Source organism: Perca fluviatilis, chromosome 16, assembly GCF_010015445.1.
Source record: "Perca fluviatilis chromosome 16, GENO_Pfluv_1.0, whole genome shotgun sequence".
Classification (NCBI taxonomy): Eukaryota; Metazoa; Chordata; class Actinopteri; order Perciformes; family Percidae; genus Perca; species Perca fluviatilis.
In genome coordinates, this window is record NC_053127.1 from 28,396,209 (window position 1) to 28,420,856 (window position 24,648).

At 41.4% G+C, this 24,648-nt stretch overlaps 1 protein-coding gene across 2 annotated transcripts in view; it reads right to left on the minus strand.

The window, feature by feature from the left end:
• Positions 1-3,158: 3,158 nt before the first annotated feature.
• camkk1a (calcium/calmodulin-dependent protein kinase kinase 1, alpha a) overlaps positions 3,159-24,648 on the minus strand; it is a 71,145-nt gene continuing 49,655 nt past the window's right edge. The window contains exons 7-17 of one of the 2 annotated variants that reach the window (XM_039778140.1): positions 21,469-21,505; positions 21,059-21,080; positions 19,602-19,690; positions 17,289-17,488; positions 14,905-14,958; positions 14,514-14,587; positions 12,493-12,580; positions 10,313-10,441; positions 9,143-9,246; positions 4,984-5,031; positions 3,159-4,639 (exon numbers count right to left, since the gene is read on the minus strand). In XM_039778140.1, coding sequence (XP_039634074.1) covers positions 4,567-4,639; positions 4,984-5,031; positions 9,143-9,246; positions 10,313-10,441; positions 12,493-12,580; positions 14,514-14,587; positions 14,905-14,958; positions 17,289-17,488; positions 19,602-19,690; positions 21,059-21,080; positions 21,469-21,505 — 918 coding nt within the window. In that variant the 3' untranslated portion in view covers positions 3,159-4,566. The remainder of the gene's footprint in view (positions 4,640-4,983; positions 5,032-9,142; positions 9,247-10,312; positions 10,442-12,492; positions 12,581-14,513; positions 14,588-14,904; positions 14,959-17,288; positions 17,489-19,601; positions 19,691-21,058; positions 21,081-21,468; positions 21,506-24,648) is intronic. The other variant, XM_039778141.1, reaches the window with a different exon arrangement.

Genomic DNA, 24,648 nt, shown 5'->3' on the forward strand with positions numbered 1-24,648 from the left:
TGTGCGTTTGCGTTATTACTGGTATGTTCACCAAAACTGAAAAAGAAAAGTTGAATTTAGTGAATATTGGCAAACATTTGTAGGAGTGGTTTTGCTAAACTTTTTTTTTTTTTTTAAATGGCGGAATATCTCTGTAGGTGGAAATGGGTGAGGCCTATATGGATTGATTGACACATCTCAGACTAAAGAATCAGGAAAAACCAATCGGTTCAGGAACTACAGCATTAAAGCTTTCTGACTGGCCACGCCGTGATGTAACCTGCAACAAAAGCAGTTCTTCCTCAGCCCATTGGCTGCTTTTCTACCAAATGTAATCGAAATCTGTTTAGAAGCTGTGTATAAATGCTTCAAACTAACAGAACAATAAACAGGAGGGGAAAACATAACCTCTGCAGAGGTAATAATTAACATAAAAAACGATTAACTGTTGAATAAGTGGTAGCTGGGCGGCATGAAGAGGCTGTCCTATGCTCGGAGGGTTAAATGTTACATCTTCGAGGGCGGCTACCCATCGCTGTCTCTCTCCATCTTGAACACAAAGCTGCTATTTCAAGCTGCTGCTATAACGGGGGCGACAGTGTTTTAGCATTGTGGATCATGTCAGCAGTCCCACGCCCCTGTTACACACCATTTACAATTCGGGCTGTTGCTGTTGTTGGATAGTTACAGCTTGTTACAGTAGCTGTTACAGCATTGTGACACAGACAGGAGAATAAGGTAGTAACGTGTTTTTTCATTTATCAAAAAAAATTCTTAAAAACCAATCAGCAATGCGGTGACATGCAGATTGGCATCAAAAGCACAGGAGACTGACACAACAGACAGATACACAGTAAGCACGGTCGTTTACAGATGGACCACAGGTTTTTTTTTTTTTCTTGATCATTAACTGTACAATGTTAAACGGCTGGCAGGTACCAGTAGTGTTATATGTATTCTCAAGAACTTTAATATGCATCTGTAAGTGGAAAAGTGCAAATATTTAAATACAAGCAGTATTTTAATAATAATAATAATAATAATAATAATAATAATAATAGATGAAAAAAAAAAATGAGCGGCCTCCTCTGACAGCAGGGGAATGCCAATAATGCACCAACGATAAAGACGACAACATGACTGACAAATGTCCGTACAAACACACACTTGTAAAGCTGGCAACATTCTCATTAGAATGTGATGAGAGGTCAACCATTTTAAGCTAATAAGCAGGACAAGAGGGAATTTTGGGCGAATTTTCTGCAGATTTTCATTTTTTTGTTTTTTACAGATGTCAAATGATGTCAAAATTAAATGAAACTCAGAATGTTAAAACATTTCCACCCCCAAGCAGAAAAAACGCTAAATTTTCATCCTGTATCACCGCTGAAAACTGTAAAAACCTAAATAAAAAAAAAATCTGCAGATTCCGTTTGGGTCTGTTAAGTTAGAACATCCCATCACAAATGTTTGTGGTTCAAACAGCCTTTCACTTCACATCATCCTCAGCAGGGAGAAGGAACAAACGCAAAAGAAAAACATTATTAAATGAATTTTGCTAGATTTCAAACTGCGTATACAACATTTTAGACAACTTCACATTAAGATATTCATTTATCCTGTACAACATTACCAACTCTTTTACTGAACAATTAAATAAAGATGCAGTATAAAGCTTTACAATCCCCAGCACCCACGATAATCTCTGGGTTTTATGCATAAACGTCCCTGCCTGTGTGAACATCAATCCCTAAACACGGTAGGTGAAATGCTTTCCCATTCGGATTCACTGAAGGATACTGAGGCCAAGATTAACAGAGGAACTGCAAAGCGCTGCACTCCCCGTTTCTAAGCAAGGGGGTAAGCTTCAGAACTCGAACCTCCTATGGCGCCATTTTGTTGCTACCTGGCCATCACCTCCCGTTAGCATTCCACTGACTAGCATTCATTTTGGTGTCACTTGACAGCGAATAACTTTACATCTGAAGCGTTTAAAGACTCTATTTGTCCATTGTTTAGTTGTAAAGAAACACGACAATGTATAAAAGGCTCCATTACCCTGTACCTCACGTTATGGCTCCGTAGCAAAAGCTTTTGTAAAAATAGGCTAACGATTGTGTCACATAGTAGAGGAATTACCGTATAGTACAGGAGAAGCTTGCAGGCAGTTTCAACTCACATGAGCTGTTTAGGTTTAATTACTAATGTTAACTAGCATTTTAGTGAGCAATAATTAGCTTGTGCCCATGCTATCTCCTTACATATACCTACGCTCTCCGTCTCTGTAAGATTGGGAATGATTGAGATTTCTCTTGGCACAGCTACCAGAAGACTTCCAACTTTCAGACAGGTTGTTCACGTCACATTTACGTTGTCTCTCTCAGTTGGAGGCGGCGCGGTAAAGCTGGCCATCACCGGAAAAGTGCTTCTAATAGACTTCACTGGTCTCCGTCCAGAGCAACGGGGTCTGTTGGGGACAGTGCCCAAGTCTTGACGGTGGCAGCCTGGGCCTAATCATGACGCTGAGATTCTCCTTTTCACTGCCGTTCAAGTGATCAGAGCACTGTTTCAGCCAAACACGCTTTCTATCGCAGGGTGACGACCCAGGCCAGCGAAAGAGGAGGTACAAAATGAAATCAAAATGGAGTTCTATAAACATTCACCTGAGGCTGAGCTGCTGCGGAGCCACACGTGCTCTCAATGATTTGAGTCGGCGTCACAGAGCTAGCTAACCACTTTGAATGGCAAACAAAGAGCTCAAATCACCGATGAACACAGTTTTTCTTTTTCATTCATCACCGACATTTGTGACCTCACAGGGTTAGAATGCTAACTAACTAGCTCACCTAGCACACTACTCTACAAACATGTATTACTAGTTGGACCTTTAAAACGGCCGGAAGGCAAACTAGTTAGTTTAACATTGCACAATCCTTCATTATTCAAATTATTATTATTCGAAACTTCGAATAACCTAATTTAAATTCATTCAATCTCATTTATATTTTATAGATATACTTTCATATATTTATAAAAATACATATGGGATAATAATTTTCACAATAGCCAGATTCAGAGTGAGATTTAAGGCAAACATAAAAGGCTAAGATTGATTTATAATATAGGCTGGGTTTATATGACATACTTGGGTCTTTGTAGGGTTAACATTTAGTGTCGGGGAATAAATCCCTTAAACAGTGCAGGGGTTGTTGTCCTCTATGACCCACTGTGCACACCTGAACACCTGATTCCCTTTATTTTATTCTGCTAGGGAATACTGAAATATAAATTTGGGGTGATTGACAAAAAAAAAAAAAGATCTGCTCTCACTACCCTCCCATCAGCAAAAAGGAAACTTATATAAGCCTCCCCCTTTTCTGTACTCCCCTCCCCCTTAATAAGAATGTGTGTACAGTCCCTGAGCCTGGATAACTGATTCAATTTCATCTGTTTGATGTTTAACTCCGACAATAAGATTATTCATGCCTTCAAATCAGCTCTGCATCAAAGAGCATTGTATAATAATACATTCTAATTTGTAGGGGGAATTATTTAAGGTATAGGCCATCGGAGTAGTTTACAGTGTGTTCACATTCGCCATCAAACATCCACTTCATAAGGCTCCAATATCTGTCACAATTACTTCACATCAAATCAAGGGTTACTGTATGACATAAAAGGGAAAGAGACAGTGTCAGAGAACAGAAATCAGACAAACAAAGTGTAGGAGAGGAAGTGTGAAATGAGTTCTAACACAGATACAATTACACATTACAGTAGACATGATGTAGTCCTTTCTGTGTGACCGGCCTCAGACAGCTGACTTCCTTTCCTTCCTGTCAGAGACGTTCAACCAGTCAGGCCAGAACTGGAAGGGCTTGGACCTTCCAGTGTAAAAGCTGATGGCACACACACAAGAATAGGGCTGTGAGACGATAACCGATAAATAATTTAAAACAAAGCACTGTAGTTCACTGAAGAGTCATTTACATGCTGAAATCTGGGATGATTATTCTCTTCGCCTGACTGTGACAGGTGGCTGTCGACAGTCTGATGATGAGGCCCAACTGTTCATCCATGCAAACGGGTAAAAAAAAAAAGAACTCAGAGTTTGGCAGTTTTTTCCCCCCACATTACAGTGTACTGCCAGCTGACAAACATGTCCGTGCCGTTCTTCCGCAACAATAATTCAATCTGTTAATGATCCAGAAATTCAGCAGAGTTCCTCTCATCGGTTCACGGATGCCAGTCACAACAGTGAGCAGTTAAGACAAGCAACATTGTAGATCATCAGTGCCCAGAGGACTCCACATTAGAGAAGGGAATTGTGGGGGATTGGGATCAAGAAGGAAACTCTGAGGCTGAAGAAGGAAAAAAAAAAAAAAAAAGAAGCAAGCCCAAGCTTTTGAGTCTGAATGTAAACGCAAGTGATCCAGCGGTGTCTCTCCAGTGTATAGAGTGATACGCCTGTGGTGTGTCACTGATTTGAAGGATGAAGGGGTGGGCACACTGTGGTTCAAGCAAAGGAATGGAAAGAAGATGGAGTTTAAGATAAAGCTCTGTTGAAGGGAGGAGCGCCATTAAGACTCAAGAGGAGGGCTCGTCTTCATGCAGGTCCTCCAGCTCTCCTTCTCTGGGTCCGTCTCCTGTGCTGCTCTTTCTGGAAGACGAAACAAAAGAGAGACGGAGAGAGAGAGAGAGAGAAAGCAGTCATAATGAGCAGTTCCCGATATCTAAATGATTCTACTGTTAAGCTTGTGCTCAACTCTCCAAATGCAGCAAAACCAGAGAAGCTCCCCCGCCCACATTTTTCTTGCATGGTAAATGTTTAAGACACAATGTAACACAGCAGCAGGGAGATGAGACAACTCTCTGAGATGACAGCTGGGGAAGGGTTATGCTGCTCCATCACTTAGCATGATGGGGCTGAGCGAGAGTCGGGGGGGGTCTGAGATGATGATGTTGGACAGACAGCGTGCCACACTGTATCGCACAAAGTGTTACCTGAGAGAGGGGTGAAGTTTAAAAGTGGGCCGGAAGGGCCACGAGTCCCTGCAGCAAAGTGGGAGAAAAGATGGAAAAGTCACAGGTGAGAGGGAAACGTTCGCCTCGGGGGGTGATAGGCATGGTCGCAGGCGGAGATGACTCCCCCCCCCACCTACCAATAGCAGTGCCAAGATGACCAGTCAGTTGTTGAAACAATTTTGATACGTTTTTGCATTTCATAACAATATAAATAGAGTCATTTGAGACTTTGACTGTTGGGACAAAATAGGCAAGACTAAAAGAATATATATATATTTTCACATTTTTTAAAAGGGTCTCTCCACCAATTTTACAAATCAAGTTTAGCTTACTCATTATGGGTATGTACGACTCAGCCTGTAAAAACTGTTTTTAGGACATCTTCTGTGGCTCTAAAGGAGCTTTGTCAAGTCTGAGAAAATAACCTTGGTGATGTCAGAGTGATGTCATCAGGGTTTCGTGGCTTGGACTTGGAAACTGACCAATCTTTGACAGAAAGCCTCTGCTACAAACTGAGTATAGGTAATTATAAAAACGTGTGCATTACGAGATAAGGAAAGTCTAACTAGAGATGCTATCAAGTTGCATTATGGGTAATGTAGGATCCAGTGGTTTTGAAGCTTGACCCACACTTGGGACTGAAAGTCAGGATATATGGCTTCCTTGATTTTGACCAAAGGATATACTAATTATCTGCATTAATCAGATCATTATTTTCTTTTAAAGGGGTGATAGAATGATTATATAGGGTATTACACTGTTCCTTAAGGTCTCCTAATAGGGTATGTAACATTGGTTGGGCTGAAAATTGCCCGAATGCTATTTTATTAGGCCATTAACTACCCTGTGAATATGGCTCTATTTGGAACAAGAGCTTTTCTTCCAAATATGGTATGCTCATTAATATTCCGAATGAGCTACGTGCTGATTGGTTTGAGCAAACTACATAGAAACACATGGGAGACTATCATATTTCCGACACTGCAAAGTCATACATTGTTTATCGGACTATTCCATTACAAAATTCACTTCTGAAACTTTTTTATGCGAGAAATCAACTATGTAAAGCTCAAATATGGGCCGCTTTACGAAAATGGATGGCTAATTGCAACTTTTGTCCGACTGTGTGTCGGAGTTCAGCGCCGGTGCTGCCTGTGTTGCTGCCTCGCCGCCCGGCCTGCCTTCCTTCACAGACCCCGGCCTGCTGTGAGGTACTTGGAGCTGGCAGCCCACAGCACTCCATACCCGCGCAAAGTCACCGTCTCTTGGGCTAATGACAACCAAATGCCCCTGCCCTGACAGAAGTTTCAGAAGTGAATTTTGTAATGGAATAGCAGAGCTCTGCGTGACCTAGATTCAGAAAACTACCTGATCTCAGGTCAGTTGTGTAGCCTATGTAAATGTTGGGGCGTGACCGTTCTCTTAATACACCCATGGGCTGACAAAGGTTCGGGTTTTTGGGAGGTTGACGTCAACTTCCAGCTTTGTTGAGATTCGCCCGTTTTCAGCGGCAGTTTCAAAATATGAGATTTTCATAGTAAAGGGGTGTCAATGGGATTTTGAGCTTCTATGTCCTATTTACCCACCGAACTGTCGTTATTCAACTATGACAGGGTAAAATCGGTTTTGCATTCTATCACCCCTTTAAATAAACTAGGATATCTTGGCATAATTAGTATAAAGATGAGATCATGGTGAGAGCCATTGGTACCCTCCTTCTCACGAGAGTGTTTCTCACAACTAAGACCATATTACCCATAAAGCCTTTGCTTTCCGTCACAGAAAGGATACTACTGCTGGGTTCCATTTACCTCAGACGTCGGAGCTCGGAACTGGGAATGACGAGACACCCGAGCTGACAGCGTTCCAGTTACAAGTTAGAAAACCATTACGTTTAACGGGCTGTAGCCTAGTTAGCCATTGTTAGCAATACCAGTTGATAAAAAGGCATTATGCTGTACCAGAGCCCGTCTACGGAGAGCCTGTTCAATCCCTATTAAGCCCCATTGTACCTAATTTGGTTGCAGTTCCACCAGATTCCACTGGGGGGAGATTGAATGGGACTCTATGGACGGCTACATTTGTCTCTTTCGCCTGATTGTCGTTGATAAATCTCAGATTTGATTGTAGTTTTTGCAAGTTCAACATGGATTATAGGTCGAAAGTTGAATGAACGAGTACTTATGTCCTTTCGATTTCTTACAGGTTGAGTCGTTGTTGACCATAACACGCTAGCATTCTGCTAATGAATGCTGATTGGTCAGTGAAGGACTGATTACGACCAGAGCTCCCGCTTGATGGCATCCGAAGCGGAGCCAGAATGTCAGAGTGAATATTTCGGCGTGGTCTTTAAAACTTTAGCAAACCTCTTTCTAGCACGTGTATTGACAGGGAGAGCCTAACCTGTCAGCTGTGCTGTCGATGCCTCGAGAGAAAAAAGGAAGTGACTCAGAGCTTGCCGTAAAGCAGTATCTCTGGCCGTACGATGTGTATGAAGTCATTGACATTTTAAAAGGCTTTTCAGCCTCCCCTTTAGAATGCAACATTCAAATTACTAGACAAAAATTATATCCTGAGAAAAGTGGATTTTAAGGGGTATAGCTCCATAGACCACCATTCATTCTGCACTCGCCCGTGAGCGCCCTCATATAGAACCAGAGTGGAACTGCAACAGAAGCCGGAAGTATCAAGAGTGGAACTTCTTCCCTTATTATATATATATATATATATATATATATATATATATATATATATATATATATATATATATATATATATATTATAAAGTGACTTTGAGTTCGTGAAAAGCTCCATATAAATTCAATTTATTATTATTATTATTATTAGAAATTCTCTGGCTGTACTTTAAAAATCTGACTTCAGGGGTGTTCCAGTTGACAAAGGAACTAGGAAATTCCGACATCCCAGTTCAACAGGAATGCAGCATACTTGCACCCCCCTCCCCCCCCTTACATGACTCATCCTGTATCGGTTTTCTCTTTCACTTTACTTTGGAGCAAATTACAGTATTGTGTTAAGACATTCACTTCTTCCAATGTTGAGAGCTTTATCAGTAGTAGAATTTTGAAGTAGAACGTTTCTTTCGGCTCGCAGGCGCTGCCCATGTTGTTGTTTATGTTACCATGTGAGTATATATATTTAATATAATAATGTCTTAAAATAAAAGTGGTTGAAACAAATGATAACATGCTAGACGTAAGCCATACGGTTGCTGTTTAGGGTTTGTTTTAAAGTCCCCCCATTAATCAACAAGGTTTATCATTCATGTTGACATGGAGCTCAAGAACCAGAAACTATGAGCTAATGTACAGACTAAACATTCCAGTTGAGGGCCTCTGTGAGCTGGAGATGTGCAAAGCCCATGGTTTCCCCATTTTCCAGCAGGGGGCAGTATTGTTTCAGACTCCCTACACATCTTCTGGAAACACCTTCACCTTGGCAGCTCTCCGACTGCAGAGTATACAGGGGGAAACCTTGGCCTGGATAGAGGAGAAATCATCTAATAAAACCCTCACAATAGGACATTAGAGTCTCCTCCACGTTCAGCACTACAGTGGCCCATCTCCACGACTAAATCTGATGGACACATAACACAGATTACTGCCTCAAAGGGTCTTGCGGTACTGCAGGGAACGGCTATACATCCATCGATTTACCCTTGGCTGTACTGAATACGTTGGAATTGCAGTATGGGATAAGATGATTGGGCATTTCCCCTGTGATGCGTTTAATCCACGCAGCAGGATGTCCAAGGTCAGCCCGAGGCACTGGCAGATCTGCATCATTCTCCATCACTCTGAATCCCTCTACTCTTAAAAGCAACACACAAAAACACTTATAAAAGCTGGAAGCTCTGCTGCATACAATGAAAGAATGAATTATGGTGCTATGGCAACCCAAAGCAGCAGCAGCTGCTGCAGGAGTGAACGCCAGTTAACCTGATACAGGAGACAAAGGAGACAGGAGTAAAGTACCGATCGACAGTATGTCACAGTCTCGAGCAATCCCTGCAATAAGAATAAGCCTTCATCTTTGTGGCTGAGATATGCAGGTATTAAGTGTACAAGGGAGATCAGGGCATGGGGGACGGCCAGGCAGCTGGACTGTGTGTGCTTACATGAGCAGGCTGCCAGGTGCAGACATGGACCTCTCCTCTCTCCTGCTCGGGCACTCAAAGGGGTTACCGAAGGAGCGCTTCCTCAGCATGGCTCTTACCAAAATCTGAAAAACATTGACAAACACAGGACGGTTACAAAGATGTGCAAAAGCTCTATTTTTTTGTTTTGGTGGTTCTGCACAGAGAATACAGTAATTGAACACATTGTAGGACTTGCACACAGGGGTTGAAACAAACCAGAATATCGGAGTTATAATGGTGAGGTTGACATTAGAAGTTATTTATGTCTACGGCATATGTGGTAATGAGGAGTGGGGGTGGGTGGGAGTGTTCAGTAAGGGAAGAGATGTGTTCATGTTGTAAATTCTGTTTTGTATTTAGCTTAAAGATAAATGTTTAATATCCCAAGAAGGAAACCTTCCGGTTAGCTCAGAGTGCACATACAGTGCTGCTCATGAGTAAAGGAACCCATGCTAAAGTTGACTAAAAAGAGGAATAAAAAAAATCATCTTTTGGAAATTGATCTTAATGCCTTAATTGAAAAAATTAGGAAAAATCCAACCTTTGAGAGCACCAATTTTCTTTGTGAATGAATAATGTATCGCAAATAAATAAATGTTCTTCCTTAAAATACAGGGGCCATAAGTAAAGACACCCCTATGTTAAATTCCCAGGCAGGCAGATTTTTATTATTAAAGGCCAGTTATTTCATGGATCCAAATACTATGCATCCTGATAAAGTTCCCTTGGCCTTTGGAATTAAAATAGCCCCAACATCATCACATACCCTTCAACATACCTAGAGATTGGCATAGGGTACTTTCCATAAGATCATCTCTCAATGCAAATCAAATATTAGGCTAACTGAAATAAAACCATGCCAATATATTATTATATATTATTATTATTATTATTATTATTATATAATATTCACACTTTTTTCATTTACTTCAGAGTTGAATATCGAGGGGGAACCTGGTCCTTGGTTGCCTTCTGAAATATAAAATTACTTTGATGCTGTATTTTGTCACAATTATGGTTAAGAGAGGACTACAGTTGTCAGGAAAATAGGTACTCTTAGAGCTTCACCTCTCTTGGAAAAGATGAGCGTAAATGTATCAATTTGATAGAAAAGTGCTGGGTGAATGGAGGACACTCAGGGTTCCTTACCACTGCAGAGAGGCTGGGAACAAACTTGACTGAATTCTGGATTTCCTCCTCTGTCACCTCCACCACAGAGCAGTGCTCCTCCTCCAGGGGCAAAGGATCAGTGCCTCTCTGGGTCACCCACTGGTCCATCTGAACACGAATACAGACACATATGACACATGACGACATGTCGATACCAGCTGTATCTACGATCCACAGAAGGTTGCACCTGTACATCTTCATAGGAAGCCTGCCACTCATTGTTCATCTGTATGCATTTTTTTTATGTTTAAAATATACTAAAGGATGACTGCACTTTTTATTTATCATTAAGCCCAGCACAGCATGCATATTTCACATTATTGATCATTTTCTGAAGCAAAGCTTACTGTTTAGATTTATATTATTCATGAGCGTTTTCTACCAGCCAGCTATCTGTTTAACGAAACCTGACTGCAAAGACTTAAAAAGGTGCTCGAGACAGATAATCCATCACAGCGACCAACCAGCCGGAGTTTATTTTTGTCAAACTTTTATTTCTAAAAAAGGTCTCAGTAATAAAAAAAAGTTTTGTTTTCAGCAAACAAGGGTAAATAGTGCTTTTGTTGGAAAGTATTTTCCATTGTGGATTTTTTGCTTTTTATGAGGATGGAGTATCTAGGATTGCCACATGACAAACTAACAGTGCTGTTCATAGTAATGAAGAAACATGTCATCCAATGTAACGGCTCATTGATGAGTTTATCCTTATCAGTAGGATCATTTCATTGCTGGTTTTGGTCTTTTGATCATTAAAAAAACTTTTTGAATCTCTCCACATCTTCCACTTTAAAATGTTTGCAGACATCCTGGTGCATTCGCGTGCTAGTGGGGAAGCTCTGAAGACGACTACAATGGCTTTCAATGTCTTGCCGTTTTGTTGGAAACTCAAACTCAAAACACAATCATCGACGTGATCGACATCACAAATGACGTTGCTGCGCATTTCCAAATTATAATTCAGGAAGTTCACTTTTCTTCAACCTCCCAGTCAAAAATACGACAGAAGATCTTCCACCATTTCAAATCAGTGAGCATCAACAGACACCAAAATGAAAAAGTAAATGACAAAAATGTTCCCTACCTAAAGCAACGTGAGACTCGGCAAGGTTTTTTTTCTGTACCATAACTTGAATTCAAAAATCAAAAGTATGTAACAGGCTTAAAATTATAGGCAGTAATAATGTAAGTAAATACACAGTTTAGCGCAGGGGCTAAAACATTCTTTTGCTTTAAATTACATTCAAATGTAATGGTATTTCATTATATTGTTGCAATACAACTTCTCTTTATTACTTTATCATTTTCTTCTGACAAACAGTTTTAATAAGCTGCCAGTTTGAGATGTGTTTGTGTGTGAGCGTGTATGTGTGTACCTGTTTTACTATATTCGTGGGGTCCAAAAACCGGGGACTACAGTATACTTGTGGGGTCTGCACAGCCTCGTGGGGACCAAAATGCTGGTCGCCACGAGTTTAAAGGGCTTTTTGAGGGTTAAGCCTTGGTTTTAGGATTAGGGTTAGAATTAGATTATGGTTAGGGTGAGGGTAAGGGTTAAGGTTAGGCATTCAGTTGGGATGGTTAAGGTTAGGGTAAGGGGCTAGGGAATGCATTATGTCAATGACATGTCCCCACAAAGATAGTAATACAGACTTGAGTGTGTGTGTGTGTGTGTGTGTGTGTGTGTGTGTGTGTGTGTGTGTGAGCGTGCGAGTGTGTGTGTGTGTGTGTGTGTGCGTGTGCGCACGCATTTGTGTGTGTGTGTGTGTGTGTGTGTGTCCGTGTGGTTACACACAGGGTTATACATGATGCCTAATTATCTCTTCTTACATAAACACAAACAGAGTCTCTGGTGAGAGAATGACTCACTGACACATGATTAGATGGTGTCATGGAAATACGGCGGGGAGTGGGGAATGACATCGGTCCATGGCTGGTCCAGGACCTTCCCCTGTACTACTGACTCAGTTTTAATGCGGTCCCTCATAGAGACAAACAGGTTTCATCATGCCCTGGAGCAACGCAGCATGTGTAATGAACGCTAGTGAATGCACCACACAGGAGAGAAAAATCTCCGTCATGTTGTGTCTGAACGTGAGCAATGACATCCTCGTTATAACGATATGTGCTCAAGGTAGCATCCTCTTTGTTCTCTAGGTTACCTTGATTTCAGGCATGGTGATCCTGGTGTCTGGGTTCTTGTCCAGCATACGCAAGATCAGAGTCCGCAGCTCTTCACTGATCTTTGGTCTGCACCAAACACAAAATAATGACAAATGACTATGACAAAACAATTTGAGGTTTAGCTACTTTGGTTCCTGCATTCTGTTGACCTTTAAAATAAAAAGAACTAAATAATAAGTACACTACAACAGCATTTATATGTTAGGGTGAGCAGACGTTCCTGTTTTTCGGGGACAGTCCTCGTTTTTTGGTGGCCTGGCCCCGGCTGTAGCTGTCCCCGGGAATGTGCCCGTTTTTTTAATGTGTGGTAAAAACACCAAACAAAGCGAAATAATTATTTACGTGTCAGAAAAGACCGTAGAACCGAGTTGACATTAAAAGCATTGTGCTGGTTTGGCAAACAGAGAGGGCTGTTCGGTAGCAGACAATAGATGCCAGACCATCGATGTAGGGTAAGCCTCCCGATCCCTGTCACAATCTACTTGGATCTAATCAACCACAATATTCACAAACACAGCGAGCCCCACAGTGTGGTGAAAGGCTATTTGACTGACTCCTCTCCCACTCGTCTGGAACGGGAGTGGCTTTACTGAGGCGCTCTGCAGGGACCTGCATACTGGCTCAATCAGAAAAGGGGGCTAATCAGTCAGAAGAGAATTTTTTGCTTTAATCAGCTGCAGGTGGGGAGTAAGGAGAGAAGGAAGGATGAATAGGAAGGGAGATAGAGGGGGAATAGCAGATATACAATCACAGAGCAAGTCAATGTATTATTCCAAGCAAAGTTTGTGAGATAAGATACAAAAATGAATAAACCAATGTTAACATTAACCAAAGTGTCTCATTTAAGTGAAAATCTGTCTCTTTAAGCCCCTCTCCTGAAAAAGGCTGCTCTGATTGGTCAGCTTTTCCGAGTCTTCTACATCTGCTCTTTTGGCGTTTTTGCATCGTCACTGCATCCGGGGAATGACTGCAACGGCACTGTAGCGGCACATTCTACCTATATATAGTATAGTTGTGACATCGCAACCGTCCAGAAGTCCTGACGGCTCGTTTAAAGGCACAGTTAGTGAACACGGGCTGTGTGCATTTCTCTGTGGATTGAGCGTTTTGATACTTTCACAGTATTCATATAGCACCTCGACCTGCTTTATAATCAAAACAGACATGACAATCTCACTTAATATGGGACCTTTAAATGAGCTACTGTAAGTGAAGTCACAGCTCTTCAATATTTAAAACAATGAGATCAAATCTGTGATAGCAACAACAACTAAGTTTACCATCATCACAAAGCACTACACACCTACAGTACAATGGCCCTATCAGTGCTGACGACAAGGTGCTGCTAACTCTCATTGATTGGTACAGAATGGAGATGATTTCATTAGGTGAAGCGATTCTCGAAGCTCCGAAGAAGGGTGATGTCGGATGAACAAGCTTTCTCCACAGTCACTGAGTCTCTTGAGCAACACTGGGGGAAAACACTTATCATTAACAATATGACACCCTGTCCTTACACACACTCCATTCTACCACTCACAACCCCTTCACACTTGCTGTGTTGATACTCCATCAGTGCGCTCCCTCAGTCTATCACCACTGCCAGCCTCTTCCATCTTCCTATCTCTTGTTCTCTCTCTGTCATTTCACTGTTATTCACTCGAGAAGACCACAGTAACATTAACCTTTTAGGCAAAGTGAAGATAGAGGAAGCACAGTGGCTTGTATGTGTCCAGGCCACTGATGCCCCGGTTTGCTTTTTCAATGCATGTTTGGTGACATTTAATGTATGCTGGCACTCTCTGCTGTGACAAGCTGTTCATATTTTTGCAGGTGCAATTTGTAACTGAAAAAAGAAAATGGTTTTGCGACCGAGATACAGATAAGAAGATAGCAAGGCCAATAGGATGACTACAGCTGTGTGAGAGGTGGCTGGAACATCGCTGCCATCCCTTTTAATAAAGTGGAGGAGAGGGACGGACGCGGGAGGTGGACTTACGTTTCTGGGAAATCCACAAGCTTGGTCCTTATCTTATTGTGCAAAGCCAATATGTACTCGTCAATAAAGGGGCACTGCAGGTGGAGCAAAGGAAAAAAGGACAGTGAGAAAAACAAGGAAAGTACATTGAATTACTACTGTGCCAGAGAACATCAGTGTCCCTAAAGACAACTAAGACAAATAACAATAGCAGTAATCAAATTCTAGCATTAATTAAAATAAATGATGCCACTAGACGGCTGTTGTATCTACCATAAAAAAAATAGGTGATAGATAATGTTACTATTAAGTGCTACTGGGTTGTGTTAACAAGCATGGGAGAATAAACACTTCTCCCAGCCTTCACTGCTCCCTTTTGTGGACCAGATGAACAGAAAATGTGCACACTTGCCTTCCCGAAGACGAAACAGTAGAGAGTAACTCCCATGGCCCACACGTCCAGCGCCTTTAACAAAGTGCCAGAAGTGACATTAAATGCGACAAAATGGCAAACAGACACAGAAAAAATTTTTTAGAAACACCCTGCAGCAATCCAAACACTTAACTTGCACAAACAAACACGGTCAGTGACCTAAATAAATGCAGACTGCCTTCAGTGACTTATTGGACATTTTAGGGTTATTTTTTGGGGGGGACGTCTAGACAGGCAGATACCCTGGAGATGGATGTGTGTGATCAGGTAACAAAGGCACTGCAACAAATCATCAGGCTCTTTGCGAACTCTCTCACTCACTCTCTCTCTCTCTCTCTCTCTCTCTCTCTCTCGATGAATAGCTCTGCTAGGAATCCATTTCTATTCCTTGATGGATATAAAATGATAAAAGCAGCCCTCTGAACCTGCCTAATCTATCACAATGCCATAGAGATTTGCTTTCAGACACAGTGCCGAATGACTAACATGTTCTAATGGCCTGATGTACTTCTGGGACTGACAACTGAGGGGGTGGGGGGGGTGTTTAAGTGACATAAGTGTCACATATTGAAAATTTCACTGCTGCTTCACACCAAAAATCACAAAAGTTGGTGCTCAAGTAGACACAAAAGCCCTCTGGGACATGGCTTGAACAAATCCAAATCAGGACGAATACAAGACTAATCAGAGAATAAGGGGCCAATTTGACTGCATATATTTCTTCATGCACTTGAACGGCTCTGACGTCCTTTCTGTCTGCAATCAAATATTCTATTCTGGCCCCTCTTTTGTGGACATGCAAGGTCCTTTCAATCCATTGGTGATAACCACTTGAGGAAGTAACATAACGTGTGCCTAAAATGTTGGATAAGAATAGGATTTCAGGGTTGAGACCTGGGGCTGAAAAGGGAGCGTTCTTGGCTGCTAACTGTTCGTAAATCGGCAGGTAGGGTTGACTCACAAGCCTTAACAAATCCTTCATACTGCAAGAATTACGGAGGAATTACGTCAATCCTTTTCTCTCACTTGTAATTAGAGAAGCACCGATTACAACTTTCTAGGCCGATTCCGATTTTCATTGAGTTAGGCCAGCCGATAACCGATTTTAGCCGATTCCGATTTCATTTTTTTTAACCACTTTACAGCATACACACAACTATTTATTTTCTATCTTTTCTTTATTAGAACATTTTGCACACAACATAGAAACATTTTTGAACAGTGAATGGATCACTATAAAATAGAACTATATAAATGACTCCTGGTGTGGGAAATTCACACACATCTAAAGTGCAATGTTAGAACCATTTCCTTCTTTTCACATCCAATATCAAACAAAAAAAATGTGATTTTGGTTTTTGGTGTCGTCCCTCCATGCCTTACTTTCTCCTTGCAGGTGTTGCATACTGCAAACCTGTTATCTTCTGCACACACGCTGAAGAATTTCCAAACAGCTGACATGTTGCAGGTTAATTCACGAGGTTCCCTACGTGTGCGAGAATAGCGCCGACACGCTTCACACCGCGAGCGGGTACGCGCCACACACGGCGGAAAAGTTGAGAGAAAGGAAAAAGAGACTGTGCTGTTGCGTCCGTGTGTGTGTGTGCGTCTTTGAGAACTGTAACTTGTATAATTTATGTTGTCAGCTAATTGTAGCGCTGACCGGCATGAAATCGGCATATGTCAGACTGACCTGCCGGTCATAGCCGAGCACGTGAAAACCGGCCAACTCTGGTCACCGGCCGGTCTATCGGTGCATCTCTACTTGTAATAAAACAAAAAGTAGGCTTTGTGATTGATTGTGTTTCAAATAATGTGGATTTATTGTAAAGGCAGGTGGAAATCAATCCAGCCGTTATGGAAGAGTGGCGGGTTATCCTTGACAAACACGACGGATCATTGCTTGACTGCAAAAGTAGAACGAGTATAATGATGTGAAATGATGTGTAAACTGATAGCCTTATTCCATTCGACTGGTAATGGTGCTGTTCTCAGTATTACTGGCTTCCTTGTTATTTATACCAGCTAACACACACACACACACACACACACACACACACACACACACACACACACACACACACACACACACACACACACACACACACACACACACACACACACACACACACACACACACACACACACACACACGGGAAAAGGCGATGATAATTTGCTCCTCGAATTAGCAGGCCGGCAAAGGTCTTAAAGCTCATCTTTTTTTTTTTCATCTAATGGTTTTCGTTTTTAAATCATGAGTTTAGACTTCGACCGACAACTGCAGTTGCTGTAACTACAGGAGCTCAAACTCGTGCACACTCACTGAATGAATGAATGAATGAATGAATGTAGCGTTAACTCACTTTTCCACTGAAGCTCTTTCGTGTGTCTGAAAGGGTCTCTGGAGCCATAAATGCAGGAGTGCCAGCAGTGCTGGACAGCAAAGCATCGTTGCCCTCAAACTGGTTGCTGACCCCAAAGTCTGCTATCTTCACGTGGCCATCGTCCCCCAGTAGCAAGTTAGAAGGCTTGATGTCCCGGTGGACAATCTTTTGGTAGTGCACTGGGAATAAGAGGAAGTCATTTGTCAGATTTTAAGAACTGTAACCTCTAAGCTGCCACAAACCAGACAAACATCATCCAGATTATTTTGTTATTCTTGAACCCTTACCACAAAAAAAAAAATTCTGCCAATCACATGCCCCCTGCCTGTTAAGCCACATTTTGATTCTAAAGATGCTCCTCAGAAAAAGACACAACTCTGTGAAATGCAAAAGGACAGACCGACTTTCTCTGTGGTCGCTCAGGCCAACAGGAGCTGGCTAACACTGCTAACACAAGCTTCTTACTTTGAAGCTAAAGAGGTTAAGTTAACGTAGTTATAGTATCTGTGGACTTTATTTACAGCAGCCGCCTCCAGTTTAGGGTGACCAGATTTCCCGAAACTAAAACCGGGACACTTTGTGTAGTAGTAGTAGTAGTAGTAGTGCTCGTGCACGCACACGCTTTTTAACATGAACATGTGTAGTAGTAGTGCCCGTGCACGCACACGCTTTTTAACGTGAACATGTGCCAGCCCAGGTCAGACACACGGACAGATTAGACACAATTTTGCCAACAGCACACGTAGGCCTACTACTCACAACATAATGGGATATCTCAGTTAATATTCATGTATTTTCTTGGTATGTAGCCTACATTGAGTGAGATTTGTGTGGGACCAACTTTATTTTACAGAATTAAAGCATTCCTTTGGAAAACGCACCCACTGAACTTGTGAAAAACTTTGTGAAAAGGTATTTGTCATTGCATGGCACTAGACGAATTATTTGGAACTGCTGCCACAGGCTTAAACTAAAGTTATGGTAACACTTTACGGTAAGGGCACACAAATTATGAATTCATGCATGAATTAACTCATGATTTGTGCATTACTTCATTCCTTTATATCTTATGAATCATCAGGAATTGACATGAGTTCATAGCCTCTCATTCATGACCTTATGCATGAACAACAACTAAAGCATTAGGTAAGGTGGGTAGGCACAAGTTGTGTTCAAATCAGAATTTGCGCAGTTATGACCACATTGTTTTGCAGAAAAATAATCATGATCATGCTTAATAAATCATAATTCATAATAATGTGCCCACGTACCTAATGCTTTAGTTGTGTTGTTCATGTACGAGGTCACGAATGACACGTCAATTCTTGATGATTCATGGGATATTAAGGAATGCAGTAATACATAAATCATTAATTACATAATGCATAATAATACATACATCAATTAATTCATGCATGAATTCATGATAATTCATGTGCCCTTACCGTAAAGTGTTACTAGTGTTATTCTAACCAACAACACACACACACAAATGTAATCTCATTTAATAGAGCAGGTAGCTTCCCTATTGGAAACATTCATTCCCTATATTTCTTAGAGGAGTGAATTTGCTCTAGAATCAGTTTGTTGGCTGAAAGCCTACTGTGAAATTGCACACAGGTGTCAGCAAAATTGGCCCGTGTGACGAGTAGCACCTTTAAAGTGGGAATGGTCATGCGATTCCTCTCGTCAGTCCATGTGTTGTTCATGAGCGAAAAAAGATCCGCTCAACGGGAGCATTTGTGCCCGGTAGACACATGGCGAACTGACAAAGGAGACCTACATTTTTGTAGCTCTTAAAAGGGGAAATGGGGCACCAGAGAATGAATAGCTAAAAAAGCTCACATTAGTTTCACTTAAAGGCAGGGTTGGTAACTTCAAATATAAACTTCTTTTATTGTTTGAAAAAGGAGAAAAGGAAAAAGGAGCGACAAAATCCGTCATCTGTAGCTGCTGTAATACTGTAAAAACACCCACCAATCACTGCCTCGCGGCCCGCTTGGAAAGAACCAATGAAATGCCACCTTGCCCCGCTGAGCGTACTCTACCCCTCCTGTAGTCATCGCCGCATTGCTAACAGTGGTGATTTGGTTTAAACATCCGGTATGATAGAATTAGCTGTTTGCTTACCAGTGAATGAGACATGAAGTAAAAATGAAAAAGGGGATGGGTTAGACGGAGCCCTGACAAGATGCTACTTTCAAATCTTAACATTGCCTTTAAACCGTGCCTTTAAAACGCATCACAGATATGATTCAAAGACCTTGGCCTTGCTCTGCGTGAGATACTTACGGTACTCAATGCCCAGGATGATGTCTCTGAAGTATAACCTTGTCTGCTCCTCTGAAAAAGGATTGTCTGAGGGCACTTCCATCACTGGACTACACGTCCATACAGGCAGGCAGGCAGCAGGCAGTGTAGGAAACACACACACAGGCAGACAAATCTACAGATTATGTGCATCAGTTGTTTCATAATTAGCACAGGAATTTGCAAATGTGAAGACATTGAAGTCTGAGCAGTGCTCTAAGATGCGCCACAGTAGGAGTTTTAGTTGTTCCCACAGAGAAATGACAAAACATGTCCTTATAGCTGCTTACAAATACATTACACAAATAAGTGTTTTATTGTGTAAAAAGAACACTTTTTGTTTGTATAGTGCTTATAACCGCTAAATAGGAGGTAGAGTAAAATCAGGTGTTATCATATTTCACGTAATTAACTGATGTTTAACTGATCATTTAGTCTGTACAATGTCATAAAATGCCCATAACAATTTCCCAGAGCATAAGGTAACATATCAAACTATTTGACAATGTACAATTAGAAACAAAACAAAAAAAGACGGTACCATCAAAAATTTATTTTCTTAATAAACGACTTAAATGATAGATCAATTATTAACATTGTTGGCCTTAGTAGTATCAGTATTTGTCATAGTACTCTAGTTGCAATACATATTCTAGTTGCAATACATATTCTAGTCCCAAAAGCTATCACAGTATTCATATTAGATTCTACTAATGCTTTTTCTTCTAGCGTCAGTGGTACAAATATAAGTACTGAAGTTAGAAGTGGTAGAATGAGCTCTAATAGTACAGTATGGGCAGTATTAGTAGCACTAGCTGTCACAATAAAAGTAGAAGCAGCAGCACTTTCAACTGCATCTCATGTGTGAAAGAGTTATTTTTTCTGATAGGTATATATTATAACAATAAGCCATATTAATAGCTGTATTAATCAGCTCAGCTGTCTATCATCTTTCTCCCAGGGGCAACCCAAGAACTAACACCTTCTCTCATTATGAAAAAGTTAACAAATAGAACAAAAGGTATACATAAGTTATTTATGCACATACTGGATGTGAAATGCCACCAGCGACCCCCCTCCCACCTCCCACCTCCCATCTCAACCTCCCACCTCCATTCGCTTAGATTAACAAAAGGTCTCAGATCATTAGATCATCCCGTTTTTAATGTGGTGCAGGAAGGAACAGCTCGAGCATCAGGATGAGAAACATGTACACAAATTACTGCCACTGGTAATAACTGTGAAAAGCTAAGAACATTAGGAATCCCTTTGAAGCCTGGGATGGAACAAACATGTCAGCTTAAAGTATTGAAGGAAGGAGAACGGTGCAGAGATGGAGGAGGGATGAAGGGATGAAGAAATGAGGAGGTGATGGTAGAGGAGGATGAGTCTTAAATTATTTAAAAAAAAAAAAAAAAAAAAAAATGGTTTCTACTCACCCCTTAGGCATCAGCTCAAACACTGTCAGAAAAAGGAAAGGAAATAGGAACACTTAAGACCAAACAATTGACTCGTTCATTCTTTCAGTCATTCAGCTGGGTTTGACCACCGCTGCCACGGAGGGGACACCCCAGCATCACATAGTTATTATGAACGTGCCACATAAAGGACATAAAGAGTTTGACGTTCCACACTAACACAGGCACCCGAACTGTGACCTGGCACTGCTGATGGAAGATTTCTGCATAATGTGTGGAGCCGGAGGCGGTGTGGAAGGACGCAAGACAGGATCTGAATTATGAATAAGTCATATGAGCACTTTTTGGTGGCATATGTGCCGAGTCCCAAAGGCTATGAGAGGGCAAAAGTAGAGCGAAAGATTTGGACAAAGAAAATATGTTCTGCATACCCATGTGAAGGTTGTCCTCCGCTGGATCATCCAGCACCTGCAACATTAACATAATCATCATGAATGGAGACGTTCCACTTGAAAACCTAAATGTACAGTTGGATGTGAACAGTATAATAACTAACAGCTTGTCTGGATCATTAAAAAAAAAAAAAAAAAACGCTGACTGTAAGCATTTATTTTGCAGAGATACAAGAGTAAATTGTGGTGACTGTAAAAAACTGGTTGAAAATGACCTCTTGGTATTTTCTTTTTTCTCATATGAAAGCTCCTTATAAATCTCACCAGTTAGGACATTGGTGGGAGCTGTAATTTAAAACCGCTGCTTTGCAGGTTTGTGCAAATTCACAACTCTGCAGTTGACCATTAGCCGGAATTACCGGCTACTGGGACCCCAGGCAAAAGCTTTTGGGCCTTTTTTTTAGGGCTGTGGCTAGAAGGGATACAGCTACAGTGCTTATCCAAGAAAAAAGTTTAGGCACCAAAATGACTAGTTAAGTTTGGGAAAAATATTGTGGTTTGGAATAAAACACTCCCGAGGAACAAACGCGCGTTTCCTGGGTGAAAGTTTTACAATTATATTATTGTATTATATTAGATTTTGCTAGATAACTTCTGGCCGTAGATGTATCCCTTCTAGCCACAACCCTTTATTAGCCCCAATTCCTCTGGCTCTCTGTTCAATATGTATAATTTTTCTATTTAACCCTTGTGTTGTCCTTCCGTTCAGTTTATTTGACGTTTTTGCATTGGCCTGGCGTTGAGCTTCGGGTCCCCCGGTGACCCTCGCGTACTATGTGATGTCATTTCAGAGACCCGTGCTGACAGCGTTTGGACAGGCTAATACAAAATGTCACTAACCAAGTCCCCATGATACAAACATTGAATGTTAACAAGGGTTAAGAACACTACCTGGCTTTAAAACTAGATTTTGACACATAAACCCTCCAAAAGATAAAGGTAAGGTAAATTAAGCTAAACAAACTGCATAGTTCCCTTTTGAATTGGATTAACACAAACCAGTTGGGGAACCGGTTGATGCTCCAGCGTTGGCCAGGTAAATGAAAACAGGTGTTCCCACTGGACTACGTGGCCCATGCTACTAATGCTCACAGCTCCCACAAAGCTCGTAACACACAGTCCATCTGAAGCATCAGTTTGAATTCAACATCCTGGTGAATTTCTTTTTTTAACCACAGTAAAAAGGTAAACGTCTGCCAAGGAAACAGAGTAGTGGAAAAACAAGGGCAGGAAATCTTCTCTAAAGCTACAGGAAGACCATTGATTCATACCCTCTTAAATAAATACTGTTCTTTTTGCACCGTGCATCCTTTTTTTCCCCCTTTGTTCTAAGTAAAAGCACAAAAAGCTATAAACGGTGTATGAGCTGTTATGTACAAAGTGCAAACCATTAGTAGCCTAGTAATCTTATTTGTAGCTGTTGACTAATGCAGTGCCTAGGATGCATTTAAAGGCAATCTTGATTTATGGGGAAATTACATTAATTGAGTTGGGGACTTTAAAGTCCAATCTCATAACAACTGCATGCCCTGGCAGGTTTGGGGTCTGTCTCTTCGTAGACCCTCCTCCAAAGCACGCTGAAGGAGGGTCTGGCTAGTCCACATAGCATTCGGGGATGGGAGGAAAACGTGCTCTGGTTTAATGGTATTTCTTTAAACCAATCACAATCGTCATGGGCGGTGCTAAACTCCGCACAGAGCCGCTGCAAAATACTCAGACTTGTCAGATAGTCTAGCTAGCTGTCTCAATTTACCCTGCAGAGATCTGAGGAGCAGTCAACCATAGTCCTCATAAATCCACCAAATTGAAAATTCAAAACACAAAGAAAGCGGAAGGAAATGGAAAATAAATGCATCTGGCGGAATTTCCTGCAGCACCGGCGCAATCCTGGAAGTGGACCGTGAAGGATGTAGACTAGTCTCTTCCCAACCATCTGTGACAAATGACCATATCACTTTCATCAATTTGAATCTGTTCCACTTGAGGTCGGCTTTCATGTTTCAAAAGTACCGTATATTCATAATTAAATGGACTGGACTGCAGTCTCAAAAGGAATCAGATGGAAGGCCATAATGAATATGATCTTGACCCAGGCACAGCCCATTTAAATGGACGAACAGAGAGAGATGGAGAGGAGGAAAGCAGGTTTTTCCATTCCCCACATATGTATGGCCATTATGAGAGTGAGGGAGGACATAGAGAGGAGTGTGCGTAAGTGTGTGTCTGCACTGCTGAAGCGAGCACACAGGAGCAGAAGTACTGTACACGGCTTTTACTTAAAAATTTTAAATTTCTGGCACACTCCACACCCGAGCAAGCCAGACAGCTTTCCTACTGACTGATTCCCTGAGCCTGACACCCGACGGTTCCCATCTGTCCAAGATTGAAAAACACTCGGAGGATATCGCAAGAGAGCTGCGGGCATCTTGACTCACGTCTTGAGAATCAGCTATCATCTTTCATATACAACCGCCTCTGTAGAAAGTCTATCCATCTTCCAAACGCCCCAACTCCACCCAAGTTTCAGAGCTTTTTTTGAATATAAGAATCTATTTACAGGGGGGGGGGGGGAGGAGCTTTGTTTTTCCAAAATATATCACCTACACATTATAAAAGGGTCCAGGGATAGAAGTGCGATAGTTGTGCTGGCAGGTAAAGCTATCTTATTTTCCCCACCTGTTTCCTGGCAACACAGGGTTTATCCACCTTTTTGATCCGACATTAACTGATGTGACATAAATACAAAGCGTGAGTCAGGGTACACAGCAAGAAATTAGTTATCTGAAGACACAGTGGTAAAGGATAATCATTAACACAATGGATTTCAACCTGTCGTGGACGTCCACGTGCTATTATCAGAGAAACCGATATGAAATGGCATATGTTCCCGCTTCCAAATATCAACATTGCTATTTGTGCTAATGATTTGAGCTACTGTTGTTAGCCTTAAGCATTGGCATAATGTTTAAGAACAGTAATGTAGTGTACAGTAATGTGCCACAATGTGTAGTATTATCGTGTACAGTAATCATTCCTGCAAAAGGAGTTTTTTGACCGGATGATGAATGTGTGCTTGTGGATTACAGGGCTAAAGCTTTATTCATTCCCATTTGTTATAAATAATGTTTGTTTTTTTCTAGACCACAAATACACACAAAT